Source organism: Macrobrachium nipponense, chromosome 41 (genome assembly GCF_015104395.2).
Source record: "Macrobrachium nipponense isolate FS-2020 chromosome 41, ASM1510439v2, whole genome shotgun sequence".
Classification (NCBI taxonomy): Eukaryota; Metazoa; Arthropoda; class Malacostraca; order Decapoda; family Palaemonidae; genus Macrobrachium; species Macrobrachium nipponense.
Window position 1 is genome coordinate 28,632,097 of NC_061102.1, and position 21,979 is coordinate 28,654,075.

Consider the following 21,979-nt stretch of genomic DNA (forward strand, 5'->3'; position numbering starts at 1 on the left):
CCTAACGGGTTTTTACGCCAAGCAGAGGTTGCCACACTAGTATATGCAAGTATTCAACCCATATTTTGCATTTTGCATAACCCTGTTTTGCATAATATGAAAAGCAATTGAACTTACAGGGTTTTTACGCCAACCGCCAGAGGTTGCCAACAGTAGTATATGCAAGTATTCAACCCTTAATTTTGGCATTGCAATAACCCTTGTTTTGCATATAAAAGGCATTGAACTACGGATTTTTACGCCACGCCAGAGGTTGCCCAGTAGTTAATGCAAGTATTAACCCATTAGCATTGCATAAACCCATGTTTTACATATATGAAAGCATTGAAACTACGGGTTTTTACGCCAAGCCAGAGTTGCCACAGTAGTATATGCCAGTATCAAAACATCATTGATTGCATAAACCCAGGTTTTGCATATATGAAATGCATGACACTTACGGGTTTTACGCCGCGCCATAGGTCGCCACAGTAGTATATGCAAGTATTCAACCCATTATGCATTGCAAAACCCATGTTTTGTATATATGAAGGCATTGAACTACCAGTTTTTACGCCACGCCCAGAGGTATGCCTACAGTTAGTATATGCAAGTATTCAACATATGCATTGCATACCCATGTTGTTTTGCATATAGATAAGCATTGAACTTACGGGTTTTACGCCAAAGGCCAGAGGGTGCCACAGTAGTATATGCATGTATTCAACATATTCTGCAATTGCACTAACTTGTTTTGATATTAAAAAGGCATTGAACTTACGGATTTTTACGCCACGCCAGAAGGTGCACAGTAGTATATGCAAAGTATTCAACCCATTATGCATTGCATAAACCCAGTTTACATTATATGAATAGGCATTGAAATACGGGGTTTTTTACGCCAAGCAGAGGTTGACACAGTAGTATTGCAAGTATTCAACATATTTTGATGCACAACCCATGTTTTGCATCATATGAAAGGCATCGAACTTACGGTTTTTACGCAACTCCAGAGGTTGCCACAGTGTATATGCAAGTATTCAACCCATTATGCATTGCATAACCCTGTTTTGCAATATAAAAAGGCATTGAACTTAAGGATTTTGACGCCACGCCAGAGGTGACAACAGTAGTATATGCAAGTATTCAACCCCATTATGCATGATAAAACCCATGTTTTGCTATATGAACAGGCATGAAACCTACGGGTTTACGCCACGCCAGAGGTATGCACAGTAGTAACTATGCAAGTATTCAACGCCCCATTAATGCAATTGCAATAACCCTATGTTTTTTGCATATATACAAAGGCATTGAAACTTACGGGTTTTTACGTCCAGCGCCAGAGGCTTGCCAGCAGTAGTATATTGCAAATTATTCAACCCATTATGCATTGGCATAAGCCCATGTTTTCGTAATATAATGAAAGGCATTGGAACTTACGTGTTTTTTAGCGCCGCGCCAGAGGTTTGCCACAGTAAGGTATATGCAAAGTTATTTCAACCCAATTATGCATTGCAATAACCCATGTTTTTGCATATATGAAACCGGCATTGAACTTACGTGTTTTTACGCCCGGCGGCCAGAGGTTTGCCAACCAGTTAGTATATGCAAGTATTCCAACCCATTATGCAATTGCATAACCCATGTTTTACATATACTGAAAGGCATTAGAACTTATGGTTTTTTTTCGCGCCGCGCCAGAGGTATCCACAGTAGTATATGCAATGTATTCAACCCATTATGCACTGAATAATAACCCAAGTTTTGCAATATATGAAAGGCATTGAACTTTAACAGGTTTTTTACGCCACTGCCACAAAGGGTTTGCCACAGTAGTATAATTGCCAAAGTATTCATCACATATTATTGCATTGCGTAACCCTTTTTTCTTTTTTTGGTTTTTTTTTGCATAATTATCGAAAGGCCATTGAAACTTAATGGGTTTTTTTTACCGCCACGCCAGAGGATTTGCCACCAAGTAGTATATTGGCAAGTATTCAAACCCATTATGCCATTGGCATAACCCATGTGTTTTGCACATATTGAAAGGCGGTTGAACTTTAATGGGTTTTTACCGCCACGCCAGAGGTTGCCCACAGTAGTTATAATTGCAAGTATTCAACGCCCATTCATGGCATTGGCATAACCCATGTTTTGCATATATTAAAAGGGCATTGAACTTACGGGGTTTTTTTACGCCGCGCCGAAGGTTTGCCAAACAGTAGTATATGCAAGTATTCAATTCAACCCCATTATTGCATTGCATAACCCATGTTTTGCAATATATAAAAGGCATTTGAACTTACGGGTTGGTTTTTACGGCCTCGCCAGAAGGTTTGCCAACAGTAGTATATGCAAGTTATTCAACCCATTATGCATTGCATAACCCATGTGTTTTGCATATATGAAAGGCAATTGAACTTACGGGTTTTTTACGGCACCGCGCCATAGGTTGCCACAGTAAGTATATGCCAAGTTATTCAACCCTTATTAGGGCATTGCAATTAACCATGTTTTGTATATATGAAATGGCATTGAACTTAACGAAGTTTTTAACGCCTACGCCAGAGGGTTGCCTAACAGTAGTAGATGCAAGTATTCAACCCATTATTGCAGTTGCATAGAACCCATGATTTGCATATATGAAAGGCATTGAACTTACAGGTTTTTACGTCCCCGCCGAGGTTACGGCACAGTAGTATACAAGTATTCAACCCCATTATGCATTGCATAACCCATGTTTTGCATATATGAAAGGCATTTGAACTTACGGGTTTTTACGCCGCGCCAGAGGTTGCCAACAGTAGTATATGCAGTATCAACATATTATGCATTGCATAAACCTTTGTTTTGCATAAATGAAAAGGCATTCCAACTTACGGTTTTTACGCCGTGGCCAGAGGTTGCCACAGTAGTATATGCAAGTATTCACCCATTATGCATTGCATAACCCTTGTTTTGCATATATAAAAGGCATTGAACTTAACGGGTTTTTACGCCATGCCAGAGGTTACCACAGTAGTATATGCAAATTTCACCCCATTAATGCATTGCATAAACCTTGTTTTGCATATATAAAAAGCAATGAACTTACGGGTTTTTACGCCAGGCCAGAGGTTTTCCACAGTAGTATATGCAAGTATTCAACCATTATGCATTGCATAACCCATGTTTTGCATATATAAAAAGCAATGAACTTACGGGTTTTTACGCCAGCCAGAGGTTGCCACAGTAGTATAGCAAGTATTCAACCCATTATGCATTGCATAACCATGTTTTGCTATATGAAAGGCATTGATCTTACGGGTTTTACGCCAGCAGAGGTTTGCCACAGTAGTATATGCAAAGTATTCAACCCATTATGCATGCATAACCATGTTTTGCATACATAAAAGGCATTGAAAACCTTACGGATTTTTACGCCAACGCAGAGGTTGCCCCACATAGTATGCAAGTATTCAACCCATTATGCATTGCATAACCCATGTTTTGGCATATATGAAAGGCATTGAACTTACGGGTTTTTACCGCGCGCCAGAGGTTTGCACAGTAGATATGCAAGTATTCAACCCATTATTGCATTGCATATCCCATGTTTTGCCATATATAAAAGGCATTGAACTTACGGGTTTTACGCCGCGCCAGAGGTTGCCAACAAGTAGATATGCAAGTATTCACCCATTATGCATTGCTATCCATGTTTTGGCATATATAAAGGCATTGAAACTTACGGGTTTTTACGCCGCGCCAGAGGTTGCACAGTAGTATATGCAAGTATTCACCATTATGCATTGCATAACCCATGTTTTGCATATATGAAAAGGCATTGATTCTTACGGGTTTTTACGCCGCGCCAGAGGTTGCCACAGTAGTATAGGAAGTATTCAACCATTTATGCATTGCAATAACCCTTGTTTTGCATATATGAAAGGCATTGAACTTAACGGGTTTTTACGCCACGCCAGAGGTTGCCGCAGTAGTATATGCAAGTATTCAACCCATTATGCATTGCATAACCCATGTTTTGCATATATGAAAGGCATTGAACTTACGGGTTTTTACGCTGCGCTAGAGGTTGCCACAGTAGAATATGCAAGTATTCAACATATTATGTATTGCGTAACCTTGTTTTGCATATATTAAAGGCATGAACTACGGGTTTTTACGCCAACCTAGAGGTTGCCACAGTAGTAGAAGCAAGTATTTCAACCCATTATGCATTGCATAACCCATGTTTTATATATATGAAAGGCATTGAAACTATGGGTTTTTTCGCCGCGCCAGAGGTTTCCACAGTAGTTATATGCAAGTATTCAACCATTATGCATTGCATAACCAAAGCTTTGCATATATGAAAGGCATTGAACTTACAGGTTTTTACGCCACGCCAGAGTTTGCCACAGTAGTATATGCAAGTATTCAACATATTATGCATGCGTAACCCTGTTTTGCATATATGAAAGGCATTGAAACTTACGGGTTTTTACGCCACGCCAGAGCTTGCCACAGTAGTATATGCAAGTATTCAAACCCATTATGCATGCATAAACCCCATGTTTTGCATATGAAAGGCATTGAACTTACGGGGTGTTTTTACGCCGCGCCAGAGGTTGCCACAGTAGTATATGCAAGTATTCAACCCATATGCATTTGCATAAACCCATTGTTTTTGCATACATGTAAGGCATTGAACTTACGGGTTTTTTTAATTTTTACGCCACACCAGAGTTTGCCACAGTAGTATATGCAAGTATTCAACATATGCATTGCATAACCCATGTTTTGCATATACTCGCCAATGGCCATTGAACTTACGGGTTTTTATGCCACGCTAGAGGTTCTTGCCACCAGGTTTCAGTAGTATATGCAAGTATTCAACCCATTATGCATTGCATAACCCATGTTTTGCATATATGAAAGCATTGAACTTACGGGTTTTTACGCCCCGCCAGGAGGTTGCCACAGTAGTATATGCAAGTATTCAACCCATAATGCATTGCATAACCCATGTGTTTTGCATATATGAAAGGCATTGAACTATTTTTTTTTTTTTTTCGGGTTGTTATTTTACGCCACGCTAGAGGTTGCCACAGTTAGTATAATGCAAGTATTCACATTATGCATTGCATAACCCATGTTTTGCATATATGAAAGGCATTGAACTTACGGGTTTTTACGCCGCGCCAGAGGTTGCCACAGTAGTATATGCAAGTATTCAACCCATTATGCATTGCATAACCCATGTTTTGGCATTATTAAAAGCATTGAACTTCACGGGTTTTTAGGCGCACCGCCAGAGGTTACCACAGATAGTATATACAAGTTATTCAACCCACTTATGCATTGCTTAACCCATGTTTTGCATATGGCATGAAAGGCATTGAACTACGGGTTTTTACGCCACGCAGAGGTTGCCACAGTAGTAGTATGCAGTATTCAACTTGTTTTATATATTTGGCATTGCATAAACCTTGTTATTTTGCATAAATGAAAGGCATTGAAAACTTACGGTCTTTTTACGCCGTGCCAGAGGGTTGCCACAGTAGTATATGCAAGTATTCAAATACCCATTATGCAGTGCATACCCAGTGTTTTCGCATATAATAAAAGCAGGTTGAACTTACGGGTTTTTACGCCATGCCAGAGGTTGCCACAGTAGTATATGCAAATATTCAACCCATTATGCATTGCATAAACCTTGTTTTGCATATATAAAAAGCAATGAACTTACGGGTTTTTACGCCAGGCCAGAGGTTTCCACCGTAGTATATGCAAGTATTCAACCCATTATGCATTGCATAACTCATGTTTTGCATATATAAAAATCAATGAACTTACGGGTTTTTACGCCGCGCCAGAGGTTGCCACAGTAGTATATGCAAGTATTCAACCCATTATGCATTGCATAACCCATGTTTTGCATATATGAAAGGCATTGATCTTACGGGTTTTTACGCCACGCCAGAGGTTGCCACAGTAGTATATGCAAGTATTCAACCCATTATGCATTGCATAACCCATGTTTTGCATACATAAAAGGCATTGAACTTACGGATTTTTACGCCACGCCAGAGGTTGCCACAATAGTATATGCAAGTATTCAACCCATTATGCATTGCATAACCCATGTTTTGCATATATGAAAGGCATTGAACTTACGGGTTTTTACGCCGCGCCAGAGGTTGCCACAGTAGTATATGCAAGTATTCAACCCATTATGCATTGCATATCCCATGTTTTGCATATATAAAAGGCATTGAACTTACAGGTTTTTACGCCGCGCCAGAGGTTGCCACAGTAGTATATGCAAGTATTCAACCCATTATGCATTGCATATCCCATGTTTTGCATATATAAAAGGCATTGAACTTACGGGTTTTTACGCCGCGCCAGAGGTATCCACAGTAGTATATGCAAGTATTCAACCCATTATGCATTGCATATCCCATGTTTTGCATATATAAAAGGCATTGAACTTACGGGTTTTTACGCCGCGCCAGAGGTTGCCACAGTAGTATATGGAAGTATTCAACCCATTATGCATTGCAATAACCCTTGTTTTGCATATATGAAAGGCATTGAACTTACGGGTTTTTACGCCACGCCAGAGGTTGCCGCAGTAGTATATGCAAGTATCAACCCATTCCATTATGCATTGCATAACCCATGTTTTGCATATATGAAAGGCATTGAACTTACGGGTTTTTACGCTGCGCTAGAGGTTGCCACAGTAGTATATGCAAGTATTCAACATATTATGTATTGCGTAACCCTTGTTTTGCATATATTAAAGGCATTGAACTTACGGGTTTTTACGCCACACCAGAGGTTGCCACAGTAGTATATGCAAGTATTCAACCCATTATGCATTGCATAACCCATGTTTTATATATATGAAAGGCATTGAACTTATGGGTTTTTTTTCGCCGCGCCAGAGGTTTCCACAGTAGTATATGCAAGTATTCAACCCATTATGCATTGCATAACCAAAGCTTTGCATATATGAAAGGCATTGAACTTACAGGTTTTTACGCCACGCCAGAGTTTGCCACAGTAGTATATGCAAGTATTCAACATATTATGCATTGCGTAACCCTTGTTTTGCATATATGAAAGGCATTGAACTTACGGGTTTTTACGCCACGCCAGAGGTTGCCACAGTAGTATATGCAAGTATTCAACCCATTATGCATTACATAACCCATGTTTTGCACATATGAAAGGCATTGAACTTACGGGTTTGGGTTTTTTACGCACGCCAGAGTTTTGCCACAGTAGTATAATGCAAGTATTCAACCCATTATGAACCCATGTTTTGCATATATAAAAGGCATTGAACTTACGGGTTTTTACGCCGCCGCCAGAGGTTGCCACAGTAGTATATGCAGAGTCAAAACCATTACGCATTGCATAACCCATGCTTTGCATACATGTAGCATTAAAAAACGTACGGGTTTTTACGCCACGCCAGAGTTAGCCACAGAGTATATGCAAGTACTCAACATATGCATTGCATAACCCTGTTTTGCTATATGACTGGCATTGAACTTACGGGTTTCACGCCCACGCTAGAGGTTGCCAAAGGTAGTATATGCAAGTATTCAACCCATTAGCATTGCATAACCAAAACTTTTGCATATATGAAAGGCATTGAACTTACAGGTTTTTACGCAACGCCAGAGTTTTGCCCAAGTAGGATATGCAAGTATTCAACTATTAGCATTGCGTAACCCTTTTTTTTGCATATATGAAAGGCATTGAAACTTAAGGGTTTTTTACGCCAGCCCAGAGGTTGCCACATAGTATAATGCAAGTATTCAACCCATTATGCATTGCATAACCCATGTTTTGCACATATGAAAGGCAATTGAAATTACGGGTTTTTTACGCCACGCCAGAGTTTGCCACAGTAGTCTAGGGCAATTATTAAAACCCATTATTTTTGCAGCATAACCCATGTTTTGCATCTATAAAAGGCATTGAACTTACGGGTTTTTACGCCGCGCCAGAGGTTGCAAAGTAGTATATGCAGAATTTCAACCCATTATGCATGCATAAACCATGTTTTCATACATGTAAGGCATTGGAACTTCGGGTTTTTACGCCATGCCAGGTTTGCCACAGTAAGTATTTTGCAAGTTTCAACATATGCATTGCATAACCCATGTTTTGCATATATGAATGGCATTGAACTTACGGGTTTTTACGCCACGCTAGAGGTTTTGCCACCGTAGTATGCAAGTATTCAACCCATTATTCATTGCATAACCCATGTTTTGGCATACATGAAGGCAGAACTTACGTTTTTACGCCAACCGCCAGGAAGTTGCCACAGTAGTATATGCAAAGTATTCAACCCATAAGATTGCATAACCCATTTTTTGCATATATAAAGGGCATTGAAACTTACGGGTTTTTACGCCACGCTAGAGGTTGCGTAGTATATTGCAAAGTATTCAAACCCATTATGCTTGCATAACGCTGGTTTTTTGAATATATGAAAGGATTGAACTTACGGGTTTTTTACGCAACGCCAGAGGATGCCACAGTAGTATATGCAAGTATTCAACCCATTATGCATTGCATAAACCTTGTTTTGTGCATATATTGAAAGGCATTGAAAACGACGGGTTTTTTATGCCGCCGCCACCAGGACGGGGTTGCCACAGTAGTATATGCAAGTATTCAACATATTATGCATTGCATAAACCTTGTTTTGCATATATGAAAGGCATTGAACTTACGGGTTTTTACGCCACGCCAGAGGTTGCCACAGTAGTATATGCAAGTATTCAACCCATTATGCATTGCATAACCCATGTTTTGCATATATGAAAGGCATTGAACTTACGGGTTTTTACGCCACGCCAGAGGTTGCCACAGTAGCATATGCAAGTATTCAACCCATTATGCATTGCATAACCCATGTTTTGCATATATGAAAGGCATTGAACTTACGGGTTTTTACGCCACGCCAGAGGTTGCCACAGTAGTATATGCAAGTATTCAACCCATTATGCATTGCATAAACAATATTTTGCATATGAACTTACGCCTTCTGGTGGCCTTCTGGTTCTCTGAACAGCTTTTGGCTCTCAAACTGAGAGTTTCATCTTCCAGTCTCCGAACAGCTGTTGGCTCTCAAGCCGAGAGCTCTCCCTCCAGCCAAACTGCTGTTGGCTCTCAAGCTGAGAGCTTGTCCTCCTACCTCCAAATAGCTTTTCGCTCTCATACTGAGAGCTTGTCCTCCTACCTCCAGAAAATTTTTCCTTTGACTCTCACCAGGCGAGTTTCTGCGTTCCTTGAGACAGTGCCTTGGCTGACGAGTAGGGGGAACTCGTCAGCCATTGCCTTCCTTCTCAGTGAAAGATGAATATCCTGAAGATCTTTATTCATCTCCGTGAAGAACATCTTCCACAATGTGCTTGAGGCCCTCCCATTGTTTCTCGTAATCTTCGTTCTTCTCCCGCTGGGCGTTCCAGTACTTCTTACGTTGTTTCTCTTCTGTCTTATGGGCCTTCTCACAGGGGTCTTCCTCACTCCCTGTATCTTTCCTTCCTATTGTTCCTCCTGTGCATTTCTCTCGCTTCCCTTCTTCAATCATATCTCCATGTTCCAGCGCAATGTGTTCTAGCTGGAAATTCCTCTGAGCAGTCCCATGTAGAAACATCATCAGCATGTATTTGTCATGTTCCCTCAAAGCCTCCTCCTGTGTTTCTAGCTGTTCCCTGAGACGCTTTTCTTCTCTCATTCTATTTTGCTCCTGTAGTTGAATCTTTTCTTTCAGCATATCGCAGTCCTTGAGAAGTCGCTGCACTTCCAGCTGGGCTTCACTCTCCTTCTTCTTCAAAGAGATGATATCTTTTTCTTTACAATCCAGTAAGCATTCCAGGCTCTGCTTTTGACGGAGGACGCTTTCCATGTTATCCTGGATTTGCTTCTCCCGTTCATGCTGCTCCTCTGCTTCTCTGTTCTTTTGCCTCAGGTTCTCCTGATATTGCCTTTTCATTTCAATCTCTACGTCTTCCTTCTCCTTAACTAAGAGGATGTTTTTATGTACCTGCTCCTTGAGTGTTCTGAATAGCCTTTCTGCCTCCTCGCAGTTATTTTCTAGCTTCATCTCCATATTTTCAATTTGTTCTCGATAGACTTCATTATCTTTCTGCAGCCTCTCGACCTCCTCGTCTTTCTCCTTCTTTCTTTTCTTCGCTTCTTCCAGCAAGTTCTCTATTTCTTTCAGACGATGGAGAGCATCCTGCAGAGTATTGTTATTTTGTCTCTCAGTTTCTAATGATTTCTCTAGTAACACTATGTCCAGTGTTTTTTCTTTTAATTCTTCTTTCATCTTGGAGTTTTCTTCGCCTAGTTCAGCCACCCAGTTCTTCATGACTTGAAGCTCGTCTCCTAGTAACTCATGACTTGTTTTCTCAGCGTTTAAGATTTCCTTTGGCAAGATGGCCACAGATTCTGCTTGGCTGAGAAGTGACTGGAGCTTTTGATTTTCGTCCTGCATAATCAAGACATCCTGCTGGATACTTACGTTCTCCTTTTCAGCGAGCCCCAGTTTTTCTTGGAGAGAAGAGTTATCCTCTTCAGTTTCCTCCAATTGTCTCTTCATTATTTCCCGTTTGTCAAGACCTTCCTCCAATTCCTTAGTTTTAAGGTTGAGGGATTCTTTCAGAAGGTCGACTTCCTTCTCTTTCTCAACTAAATCGTTCCTAAGATCTTCATTCATCCTACAGAACTCTTCGTTTTCCAAATCAAGCAACTGATTAATATTTTCGGATTCTTTTAATTTGAGGCAGAGTTCTGTTTCCATCTGTAGAGTGGCCTTCAGCTCTCTCTGCTTCTCAGCCATCTCCTGCTGGAAGAACATTTCCCTCTCTCTTTCCTCTTCGTCTCTCTTCTTGAGCAAGAGATCTTTCTCACCCAGATGACTCTCCAATGTTGTTATTGTATCAGTCTGTTCTTCATTTACCTTTTCCAGCTTTCGCACTTTATTTTGAGCCAATCTTAAATCTTCCTCTAAATGCAGTTTGTCATCTAGAAGTTTTTCAATTTGTTGAAGAAGATTATCGTCGAGTTTTTCCTTATTTAGACTGTCTTCCAGTCTAACTACTTTGTCATCTTCGTCACAGTCAGTATCCAAGTCGTCATTAGTCTCGTCGAGTTGTTCCATGTTTAGACTGTCTTCTAGTCTAGCCACTTCGTCAACGTCGTCACAGTCAGTATCCAAGTCATCAGTCTCATCGAGTTGTTCCATGTTTAGACTGTCTTCCAGTCTAGCCACTTCGTCAACGTCGTCACAGTCAGTATCCAAGTCATCATCAGTCTCGTCGAGTTGTTCCATATTTAGACTGTCTTCCAGTCCAGCCACTTCGTCAAAGTCGGTGTCAGAGTCGTCATCAGTCTCGTCCAGTTGTTCCATATCATCGAGATCTTCAGTTTCCATACTGTCTTCCAGTATGGTTTCCTCACTAATATCCAAGACGTCAAGATCTCGTGTTCCTTTAATCTTGTGAAAACAGTAAACAGCAAACGCCAAGCCTGCCAACAATGCCATCACAGGGATGGCGACGGCAAAGGCTGACGTAACAAAGCTGTTACGTTGTACAATCACGATTTCCGGATCACGAGAATCCGCCATATTATAAGAGGATATGTCCTGTACGCCAACATGAATCTGTTGAGAACCAAACAAGGTTACACAGTCCTCACAGATAGAAACATACAGGTCACAGCACAAGAAATACAGCACTAGTAGCAAAAAGCAATAAGTCGCAATCATGATGAATGAAGCGTTATACCCGGAGACTCTCGCTGTCTCCATGCTTAGTTTTTCAAACGAACGCTGGATTCGGGCTCTGAAGGCGTTCGCTCCTGGTGCCAACAACGTCTTCATTCCAGGAAGGACTTCGTAAAGGCTTCACGGCTCGGCTCCGAAGGATTCCTCCACTTCTTCGTTGCTGTTCTGACGAAAGAGTCCAGGTCCTCGACGAGTTCCTGCGGCTCTTCTGGAGGATCGAGGTCTGTCGAAGGAATCCCTGGCATTTCCCTGCTAATCTTCTTCGACTCTTGACCTCCGCCGTGATCACAAGTTCACTTTTGTCCAGTCCAACATCCTCCTGAGATTAATTACGCGAGTCTCTCTGATTTTTGGAAAATTTGACCTAAAGTTTATCGAAGTCGTATTCCTTATTAATAATCCTGTTTTGTTGAAGTTGTGTCATAATCTTCCGTAAAACTTTTTCCATGCTCTTCATTTTTTCACCTCTTTAGTGTAGACGCTTCAGTTAGTAACTTAATTATCAGTAGCAGTAATATTACCATATTGGATTAATTGATTTGTTTAGTTCTTGCCTTGGCGTCGCCACCGAAACGAGGTTATTGACGCCGTATGATAATTACTTATTATTTTTAAACATAACTTTGGAGTAATGTAATACTAACGATATTATTATTACTATTATTATATGACTTTTGCGATAATAGTAATACCAACGGTATTACTATTATCGCAAAAGTGTAGACGCTTCAGTTAGTAACTTAGTGTAGACGCTTCAGTTAGTAACTTAATTATCAGTAGCAGTAATATTACCATATTGATAATTGATTTGTTTTTTTAGTTTCTTCCTGGCGGGTCGCCACGACGAGGTTATTGGACGCCGTTATTGATAATTTATTATTATTGTTTTTAACATAACTTTGGCCCGTAATAGCAATACTAACGATTTATTATTACTATTATTGATATGACTTTTGCGAATATAGTAATACCAACGGTATTTTATATATATATTAGTAAATTTATAGAGATATATATATATATAATATATATATATTATACATATTTATACGTTATTATTATAACATATGTATAATATGTACTATATATACAATATGCATATATGTATATATATATACATATAGTATATATATATATATATATATATGTGTGTGTGTGTGTGTGTGTGTATGTATATATATATATATATATATATATATATATATATATATATATATATATATATGATATATATATATATATATATATATATATATATACATATATACATATACATATACATACATATATGCATATATGTTACAGTCAAAGTGTGAAACTAGTCATTTCATGTAATGCCTGCAAAATTTCTTTCGTTTCACGAAATGACCATTTCACTCGGTCATTTTGTGAAACGACTGAAATATTCAGCTATTACGTGAAATGGCTGGAAAATTGGTGTCCTCATTACACAATCTGGCTAAAACTTTTGAGGGAGGGAGGGAATGTTTATTCATAGCATTATTATTATTTTTATTTTTAATTGTGTGCTTTTTAAAATCACATCTACAAGTATGTTAAAATAATCATATAACACATATAAACATTTTGTTGAATGTCTTAAAATGATTAAAATTATTAGGATAATTATAAACATTTTTGAGCATTTACTGAACGAATTTACTTATTTGTTGTACTTGTTAAAATAATTAAAATAATCATAAAACACTTTTGAACATTTCGCTGAACTACGTTACTTATTTGTTTGTACAGGTAGAAATAAATTCAAGTAGTCAAAATTATAAAACACATTTGAAAATTCTGTTGAACAGATTTACTTAGTCACTTGTTCGCACACGTTAGACTGTTATGACATCGACTGTTACACTTGCGCTTAGCCTTGTAACAATTACATCGATTTGTAGAACACTTTTTTTTGCCTGTACCACAGCCGCATTTTAAGAAACCCTGACCACAAGTGGCTGTAGATTTCAAAGCCTGCCGAAGGGAAACTTGTTCATTGTTTGACATCAGACTGAGTGAGAAGTTTCTGCGGACAAAGATTAAATTGGATGCGTGAATACTTGGTCTTGATTATGCCACTCTTAAGGAATAAGAACTGCAACATTATCTGCTACTTCCCCTGCCTTCGAGTCTAACCTGCTGTGCTTTACCATACGCAAAGCTTGCAAGAGCTGTTCTTCTCTTGCTCGCCTCCTTTCCTGTGTTATCTCACGCTCACGTCTTGTAAGTGGTGACGGACTGAGTGGTGGAGAGACTTTATGGGTGTGGGGTGGCGATGTGAACTCTGGTGTAGGCTGTTTCAGTTCAAGTATGTTTGGAAACGATAATAAGAGATAATAAAATCTTACTTCTTGAGAATGAGTATCCATGACGAGACTTTGAAGATGGATCCCTGGCAGCTGTCTTCAGGTCTTCAATTGTCTTATAGTACTCTTCTTTAGCAATCATTTTTTTTTACTACACTGATGATATTTTAGAAAAAACGCTCTTGTAAACTTGACTTCAAAATTACACTGAGCCATTACAATCTGCAACACACCGGTAGGCAAGTTTATAACCTGCATGACACCAGTAGACAACTGAATAGCAACTAAAATCTCCTTCCCTCCCTCCCTATAGAGTTTTAGCAAGGTTGCGTAATGAGGACACCAATTTTCCAGCCATTTCACGTAATAGCTGAATATTTTAGTCGTTTCACGAAATGACCGAGTGAAATAGTCATTTCGTGAAACGACTGAAATTTCTAGACATTACAAGAAATGGCTAGTTTCACACTTTGTAACACACACACATACATATATATATAATATATATATATATATATATATATGAATATATATATATACTATATAGTATATAGATACATATATATATACCACACACACACACATATTATTATATAGATATATATAATATCTATATATATATTTTTTATATATAATACATATAATATATTATAAACACATATAGATATATATAGAATTATATATATATATATATATATAAGATACATTATATATATATAATATTTATATATATATATATATAGATATACAACACAACACACCACATATAATATTATATATATATATATATATATATATATATTATTACATATAGACATACATATATATATATAATATATATTATATATATATAAAACATATATAGATATATATATATATAAATATATATCATATATATATAAAAAATATATATATATATATAGATATATAATATATGTATATATGGTGTGTATATATAAACATATATATATATATATATAAGATATATATATATGTATATATGTGTGTATATATATAAAATACATATATATATATATATAGATATATATAATATATATATATATATATTATATATATATATATATACTATATATATATATATATATATATATATATATATATATATATATATATATATAGTATATGTATATATAGTATATATATATGTTACCCATCTGCTGATACCTATTACCAGCAAAGGGTATTTAGGTATGCGTGAAACCCGAAGCATTAAGGCAAACTGATACACACTCAATTTCTCTCTCTCTGTCTCTCCAAGCGACCGCTGGCATAGCCTTCACTCTCTCTCTCTCTCTCCAAGCGACCGCTGGCATAGCCTTCGCTCTCTCTCTCTCTCTCTCCAAGCGACCGCTGGCATAGCCTTTGCTCTCTCTCTCGACTCGTAACCTCTCTCTCTCCCTCTCTCATTCTAACAGGTCATCAAATGAGAGTCAGAGATATATACATATATAATATATATATATAGATATATATTATATATAATATAAGATGATATATATATATTATATATATATAAATTTATATATACATATATATATATTGTATTGTGTATATATATGTATATATACACACACACACATATATATAATATATATAATAATATATATATATATATATATATATATATATATATATGTATATATATGTGTGTGTATATAATAACAAATATATAATATATAATATATATATATATCATATATATATATATATAATATATATATATATATATATAATATATATATAATATAAATACTATATATATATATATATATATATTATATATATATATATATTATATATATATGTATATATATATATGTATATATATATAGTTACCCATCTGCTGATACCTATTACCAGCAAAGGGTATTTAGTATTTAGGTATGCGTGAAACCCGAAGCGTTAAGGCAAACTGATACACACTCAATTTCTCTCTCTCTGTCTCTCCAAGCGACCGCTGGCATAGCCTTCGCTCTCTCTCTCTCTCTCCAAGCGACCGCTGGCATAGCCTTCGCTCTCTCTCTCTCTCTCTCTCTCCAAGCGACCGCTGGCATAGCCTTTGCTCTCTCTCTCGACTCGTAACCTCTCTCTCTCCCTCTCTCATTCTAACAGGTCATCAAATGAGAGTCAGAGATATAAAAATATAATATTTATTTAACAATGGAAAGATAATAATTCAAGTCTCACAGACTAACTAACTCAGTTAACCCCCAGTATTTAAATGTCTTAATCAGTAATTAGTCACACCAATTATCTCTTCTCCACACGGGACCCTCGGCCCCCTAGGACTCTCGGTCCCCTAGCCAGAAACGCCTGTTACAAAGACACAAGAACATACTCGTAAGCACACACAAGTGTAAAGACAAAGTCAAAAGATTAAATGAACATCTTTACGAAAATGTCAAACAGACCATCCCTTTGGCTAAAGTAAGGTAACACTTACCCATCTCCAGCCTGGAATATCACACACTTAAATAAATAAACTTTCGCAGAGCTCTCCCGGCATCTTGCCTTTCTCGCACAGACCTCTCTGCAAGTCTCCTCATAGACTTGGCTAAAGATGCCATTATGAACAGCCATAGTTCGTGCATGTATACATATGAACTCACACAGAACTGGTAACAACCAGTTTCCAAAGGCACTTGAACAAGACCCCATGAACTCGTGAACATTGACCCGCTTAAACAAACATCTTCATATCACGCCATCTCAGAAATGATTTATCAGCTTTTTCAGGTCATTGCTTCGGCTCTGTTCTGCGCAAAGTCACAGCACATCACATTGGAATATTAAATACATATTTCAGTTTTACGTTATGAATCGTTAAAGAAGACAAGAGACACAATTACCAAATGGTCTATTTGGGAAATTGTCACGTACTCCAAATTATAATGGCTTTCGATACGGACTACCGTCAAGAAAGAGCCCTGGTAGGGACCACTGAATGCCGAGGTCGTTTTCAGACTTCAGTCATTATTTCAAAAATATTGATATTTTTGGGGATTTTCTTGTTACACTAATATTAAAAGTTTGACGTCCCAAACATGGTCAAATAATCTTAGGGCTATGGATTTGGAAGAATCATTTATGAACACCAGATAATTAGATATCATCCCTTTATGCATTGTTTGATCAATACATTTTTTTAACTATCAGAAGTTGCGCAGGGAGTAAATTAGCTTTTACCTACTGAAGTACTGACCAAACCCGAAGTGAGTGAGCACTTTAATAGTTATGAATAGCCGGTCACTACTATTTGTTTTTTTACTTTGGCATCAACAGTTGTAATACTAAATCGCCGAATTTTTCGACTAAGCTAAAGTGCCAATTTTAAGCTCTACCTTCAATAATCCTGTTTCGCGACAGGCTTAAGACCATAAACCCAATGGAAGATTTGGTCTGGATATCAATTCCTGTGATAGATACAGTCTTCCCTATTCCTGTTGGCAGTGCACTAAAAATTAAACCAGTGGAAAAGCTTCCCTTTCGTATTTCTTCGACCGTCGACTCCCTTAAAGAATTGGGCAGTTCGAAGGCGTAATATATCCCACCAGTTGGCCATTAGAAGAAATAAGCACCAAATCTTTTGCGTTTTTTTTACACCCTCAAATCTTAATGGTCATACACCCGGTCTCTCTCTCTCTCTCTCTCTCTCTCTCTCTCTCTCTCTCTCTCTCTCTCTCTCTCTCTCTCTCTCTTTGCTGTTTTAAGGATTTTTTTTATCTTTATTATTAACATCATAAACATTTATATTTCCCAATATCTTGTAAAAAAAAAAAAGTGGTGGTAAAATCTTCACTGTGATCATTGAAAGTCAGCAACTTCAGCCGTCATTGATGAGATGATCACACCCTGCAATTTGTCGAATTCCTTCTCTCGGATTTTTTTGAAATGGCAACACCGTTTATTTCTGTCAATTATTTTCATGACTGAAAATTATGAGGATGGTGGGCGCTGGGTACCCGTCCCTATCCTCCTGCCGTAGGCGTTGTATATATCAGTGTTTCCACAGCATTACTTGGAATGCTTATTTTCAAAAAAGTTACCAAAGATGGACCTCGTGCCTAACTACAAGCTTTGTAAGTGGAGACTGGGACAGATAAGGATATAATTCAGTTGGTGTGGCCAACCATCTGTGACCAAGAGTCTCTCTCTCTTTCTCTCTCTTAACTACGATCCACAGCAGAGGTATGCAGCTGTAAGGTGAAGGGGATGAGAATGTACCTTATAGCTTTGGAGCTGATTTTGCTCCGAATTCAGATCTCGGAAGAATTTTATTGTATTGTATTTGTCCTCGGCGTGGGTATTGCACTGACTTGTTATAGCTTTTGGCTTCTTAGCAATTTTTAGGGAGTTTGTCATTCTTGCACTAGACTGCTTGCTTATGAGACGCACCCACTACTGCTTGTGCTAAGAGGTCATAAGAAAAAAAATGGGGGAGGGAGGTAAACATCTTCAATGACAACGCTATTTAAATCTCATTAGGTAACTAATGACTTTATATGAGGACAATTAAGCGGCAAAAGTCGAAAATGTTGAAACCAGCGACAAGGCGTAAGGACGAAATAGCATGCTGGGTGGTTGGTGGCCTTAATATCCCATTTGATTGTGAATGTATAAAATAATGTCTACGAAAGAGGTCGTAAAAAGTTATACGCTATTAGTAATTTTGTATTGAATTCAAATTAAGATCGGTTGAATTTATAGGATGTTTTGGCACTGTGGAAAGAAAGGAAAATGGCGAGCAAAAGCGAAACTATTATAGAGGGTGAATGGCTCCAAATTGCTTACAGATCTGCAGGAGAGTTATTTTAAGAGTGAAGGGAGTCGTCTATCAGCCCTTAATATGTCTGCAGGTCTGTGTCAAAGATGAAGGGTCTGAGAAAATCATATTAATGACTATACATGGGAAAAAAATACTTTCGTCACTGACGTTTCCGATCTTTACGTATACGAACTCGCTTGAAAATCCACTAGGGAAGCTTGAAAAGTATAAGTTATCCACTATTTCAACAGAATCCTAGTTAATATTGATGGATTTTAGTTAGCTTTTGAAGGTTGACATATGACTGCATAGATCATGGGTGGTTTTCGGATATGGAGATGTATTGTTTTAAACTTTAATTGCTGTTAGAGGCGACTTATGAGCAGACCTGACAGACTGTTATGACGAGATTTCTTATGCTTGCTCTCTCATCAGACTTAGACCACCTCAGCAATGTATGGAATAATTATACATTATGATTTAAGAAGTGATGTAAGCAAATTACAGAAATTATAATGGCTATTCATTCTCTTACACACGCATTCGTTCACAACTTTACTTGAGGTAATTTGTCTCCACCTCTGTATAATGAAAATCCAGTGTTGGATATTTTAGATATTTTATGACATTTCATGAAGTCTCGACAAAGCATCAAATTATTATAGTTGTAGTAACCGTTTGTTTACCCTACCCATTTAGTGGCATTGTAGTTTCATTAACATTAGACAAAATGCCTTCAAAATAATTTCTTGTATACGAATTTTTCAGTGTAATTCATCGCTGGCGACTGCCGTAGTTTATTTATTTATTTATTTTTACCAGCTTGGATTTCTAACTCTTTCTCTATCCTTTGCAGCCATTCTCCTCTGATTCTTCAGGATGAACATAATCATCCAACCAGTCTGTCATTTTTCTGCTCCCGAGGGGTTACAGTTGTCGCATCAGAATTCGTGCCTCAAACCAATGAACGTCTGTCCTGTGCCAGTGTCTTCAGACATTCCAGCATTGTCATCCGCATCGTAGTTATCGCATTTTTTTTTTTAGTTTGATATTACCTCGGGAATTATGGAGTTCTCGGTGGATTTCAACTTGTATTTTTACGATATTTCATATTGGCTTGCGAGACAGAAACTCCCTCACCTTACTTCATTGAGTGTACAATTTTTCAGCATCACAATATACCCAAGCCGACATGGGTGTCACCGTGTGGATGATACAGAAATCATTGTGATCATAATGTTGTTAGTAAAAGGTATAGAACCTCTTTGCTAGATGATGTTGTTAATCGGAGAGCAGATAGCCTACTGGTAGTGATCACCATCTCAGCGTTGGAAAAATAAGGAAGCTACAAAGTCAGAAGGGAAAACCTGTTGTTTGATAGGTATACGATATGCATAAGCTTAGAAGGGAAGGAGAGGAAAATGGGGCATTTAGAATAGAACAGAATGCAGAAACATGTTTTTGGTGTTGGAAACATTGCTGGATGGTTGTTAACCAAGTGGACAAGTTTAAATATTTAGGTATTTATTTAGATAAGGATGGTTCTCTGAGCACAGAATTTATAGATTAAAAATGGCTCATCAGGCAATGGGAATGCTTCAAGATATTTGGAAAAATAAAAATTTTTCTGTGCATACAAAAATAAAAATTTATAAGGTGATGGTTAGAAGTACCATTTTGATTCATGGCCATGAGTCATGATACAGTACAGTGACTCCGGATAATAAATTCTTAGCATTTGAAAGTAAGGCGCTCAGAGGATTGTTAGGAATTAATTGGAGGGATAGGATATCAAATACGTAACAGAATTAAAGAAGTGACGAGGGGTGTAGCCGGTCGATGAGTATGTTAGGTTCTCAAGCTGGAAGTGGCTAGGCCATGTGTATAGTAGTCAGGGAATGGTACGAGACACACCGGGGTGGAATGGCTAAGCCATGTAAGCCATTGCGCGCATCTTTCCATTACTATTGCGCGCAGACATTTTTCAGAGTATTCCAGTAATATCTGTTGTCAGACCCATTTTGAAGAGAACGTTTATATTTTTTTTCACCGAATATAGTTGTACAGCTTTTATCGGTTCTCAGCCTTCCTTTGCAGGTTTTCATTGTACAGTGCCATGAAATTTCCGATGATTTAAGAATTCTGTTGATGCTGTATGTGTATCCATCGTGAATCGAGGGTTTCTTGCTGTTGGATTTCAGACTAAAAGACAGAGCGACTGAAACTAACGTAACTTACTTCAAGTGAATACATCTTGTAAGCTGTGAACTGTCATAGTGTTCGGAAGAGTTCATTATCTTATCATAACCATATGCAGTAAGGCAGTTTGACAAGAAATGACCGAAAGAAAAAGGGGAAAAGAAGCGCACAACTGTAATAAATTTCAGCGCGCAATCGTAACACTTCTTAATCCCTAAAATTGCGTGCAAATGTAATACTCCCATGTGTATAGTAGTCAGGCAATAGTACGAGATACACCGGGGTGGAAGTGGCTAGGCCTAGTGTATAGTAGTCTGGGAATAGTACGAAATACACCGGGGTGGAAGTGGCTAGGCCAAGTGCATAGTAGTCTGGGAATAATACGAAATACACCGGGGTGGAAGTGGCTCGGCCAAGTGCATAGTAGTCTGGGAATAGTATGAGATACACCAGGGTGGGTTGTCCTTGGTAGAAGAGGTAGGGGTAGGCCAAAAGAGACTGGTTTAAGGGCAATGATGCAGGAAGCAGATGAGGAGTGTTGGGGAGATCTTGAGGAGATAACCCAGGACTGAATGTGGTGGCTGAGTTCATCGAAGCCCTATGCAACCCCGTGGGTGCCACAGGAAATGATTGATTGGTTTATATTTACTATTGATTTGAAGGTTGATCTTATCCTTAATTGACAGTAACACAAAAACTAATTTATACTTGGAGACACTTCATTACCCAATGTAATTTATAGTTGGAGATACTTCATTGCCCAATGTAGTTTATATTTGGAGACACTTCATTACCCAATGCTCTATATATCAGCATAATTTGCTTAAGAAATCAAATGTTAGAAAGCATAGGTGTGTTTACCGAGATATTAATTGACTTTGTTCCATTAACCTTTCG

At 37.9% G+C, this 21,979-nt stretch overlaps 1 protein-coding gene across 1 annotated transcript; it reads right to left on the reverse strand.

Moving 5' to 3' along the window:
• Window positions 1–9,370: 9,370 nt before the first annotated feature.
• LOC135212808 (kinesin-related protein 4-like) lies at window positions 9,371–11,812 on the reverse strand. The gene has a single exon (XM_064246580.1). The coding sequence runs from the start codon at window positions 11,810–11,812 to the stop codon at window positions 9,371–9,373; it is 2,442 nt and encodes an 813-aa protein (XP_064102650.1).
• Window positions 11,813–21,979: the final 10,167 nt, after the last annotated feature.

What these genes read in the sequence shown, in the direction of transcription:
- LOC135212808 (XM_064246580.1), bottom strand. Translation starts at nt 11,812, where the DNA reads ATGGAGACAGCGAGAGTCTCCGGGTATAACGCTTCATTCATCATGATT.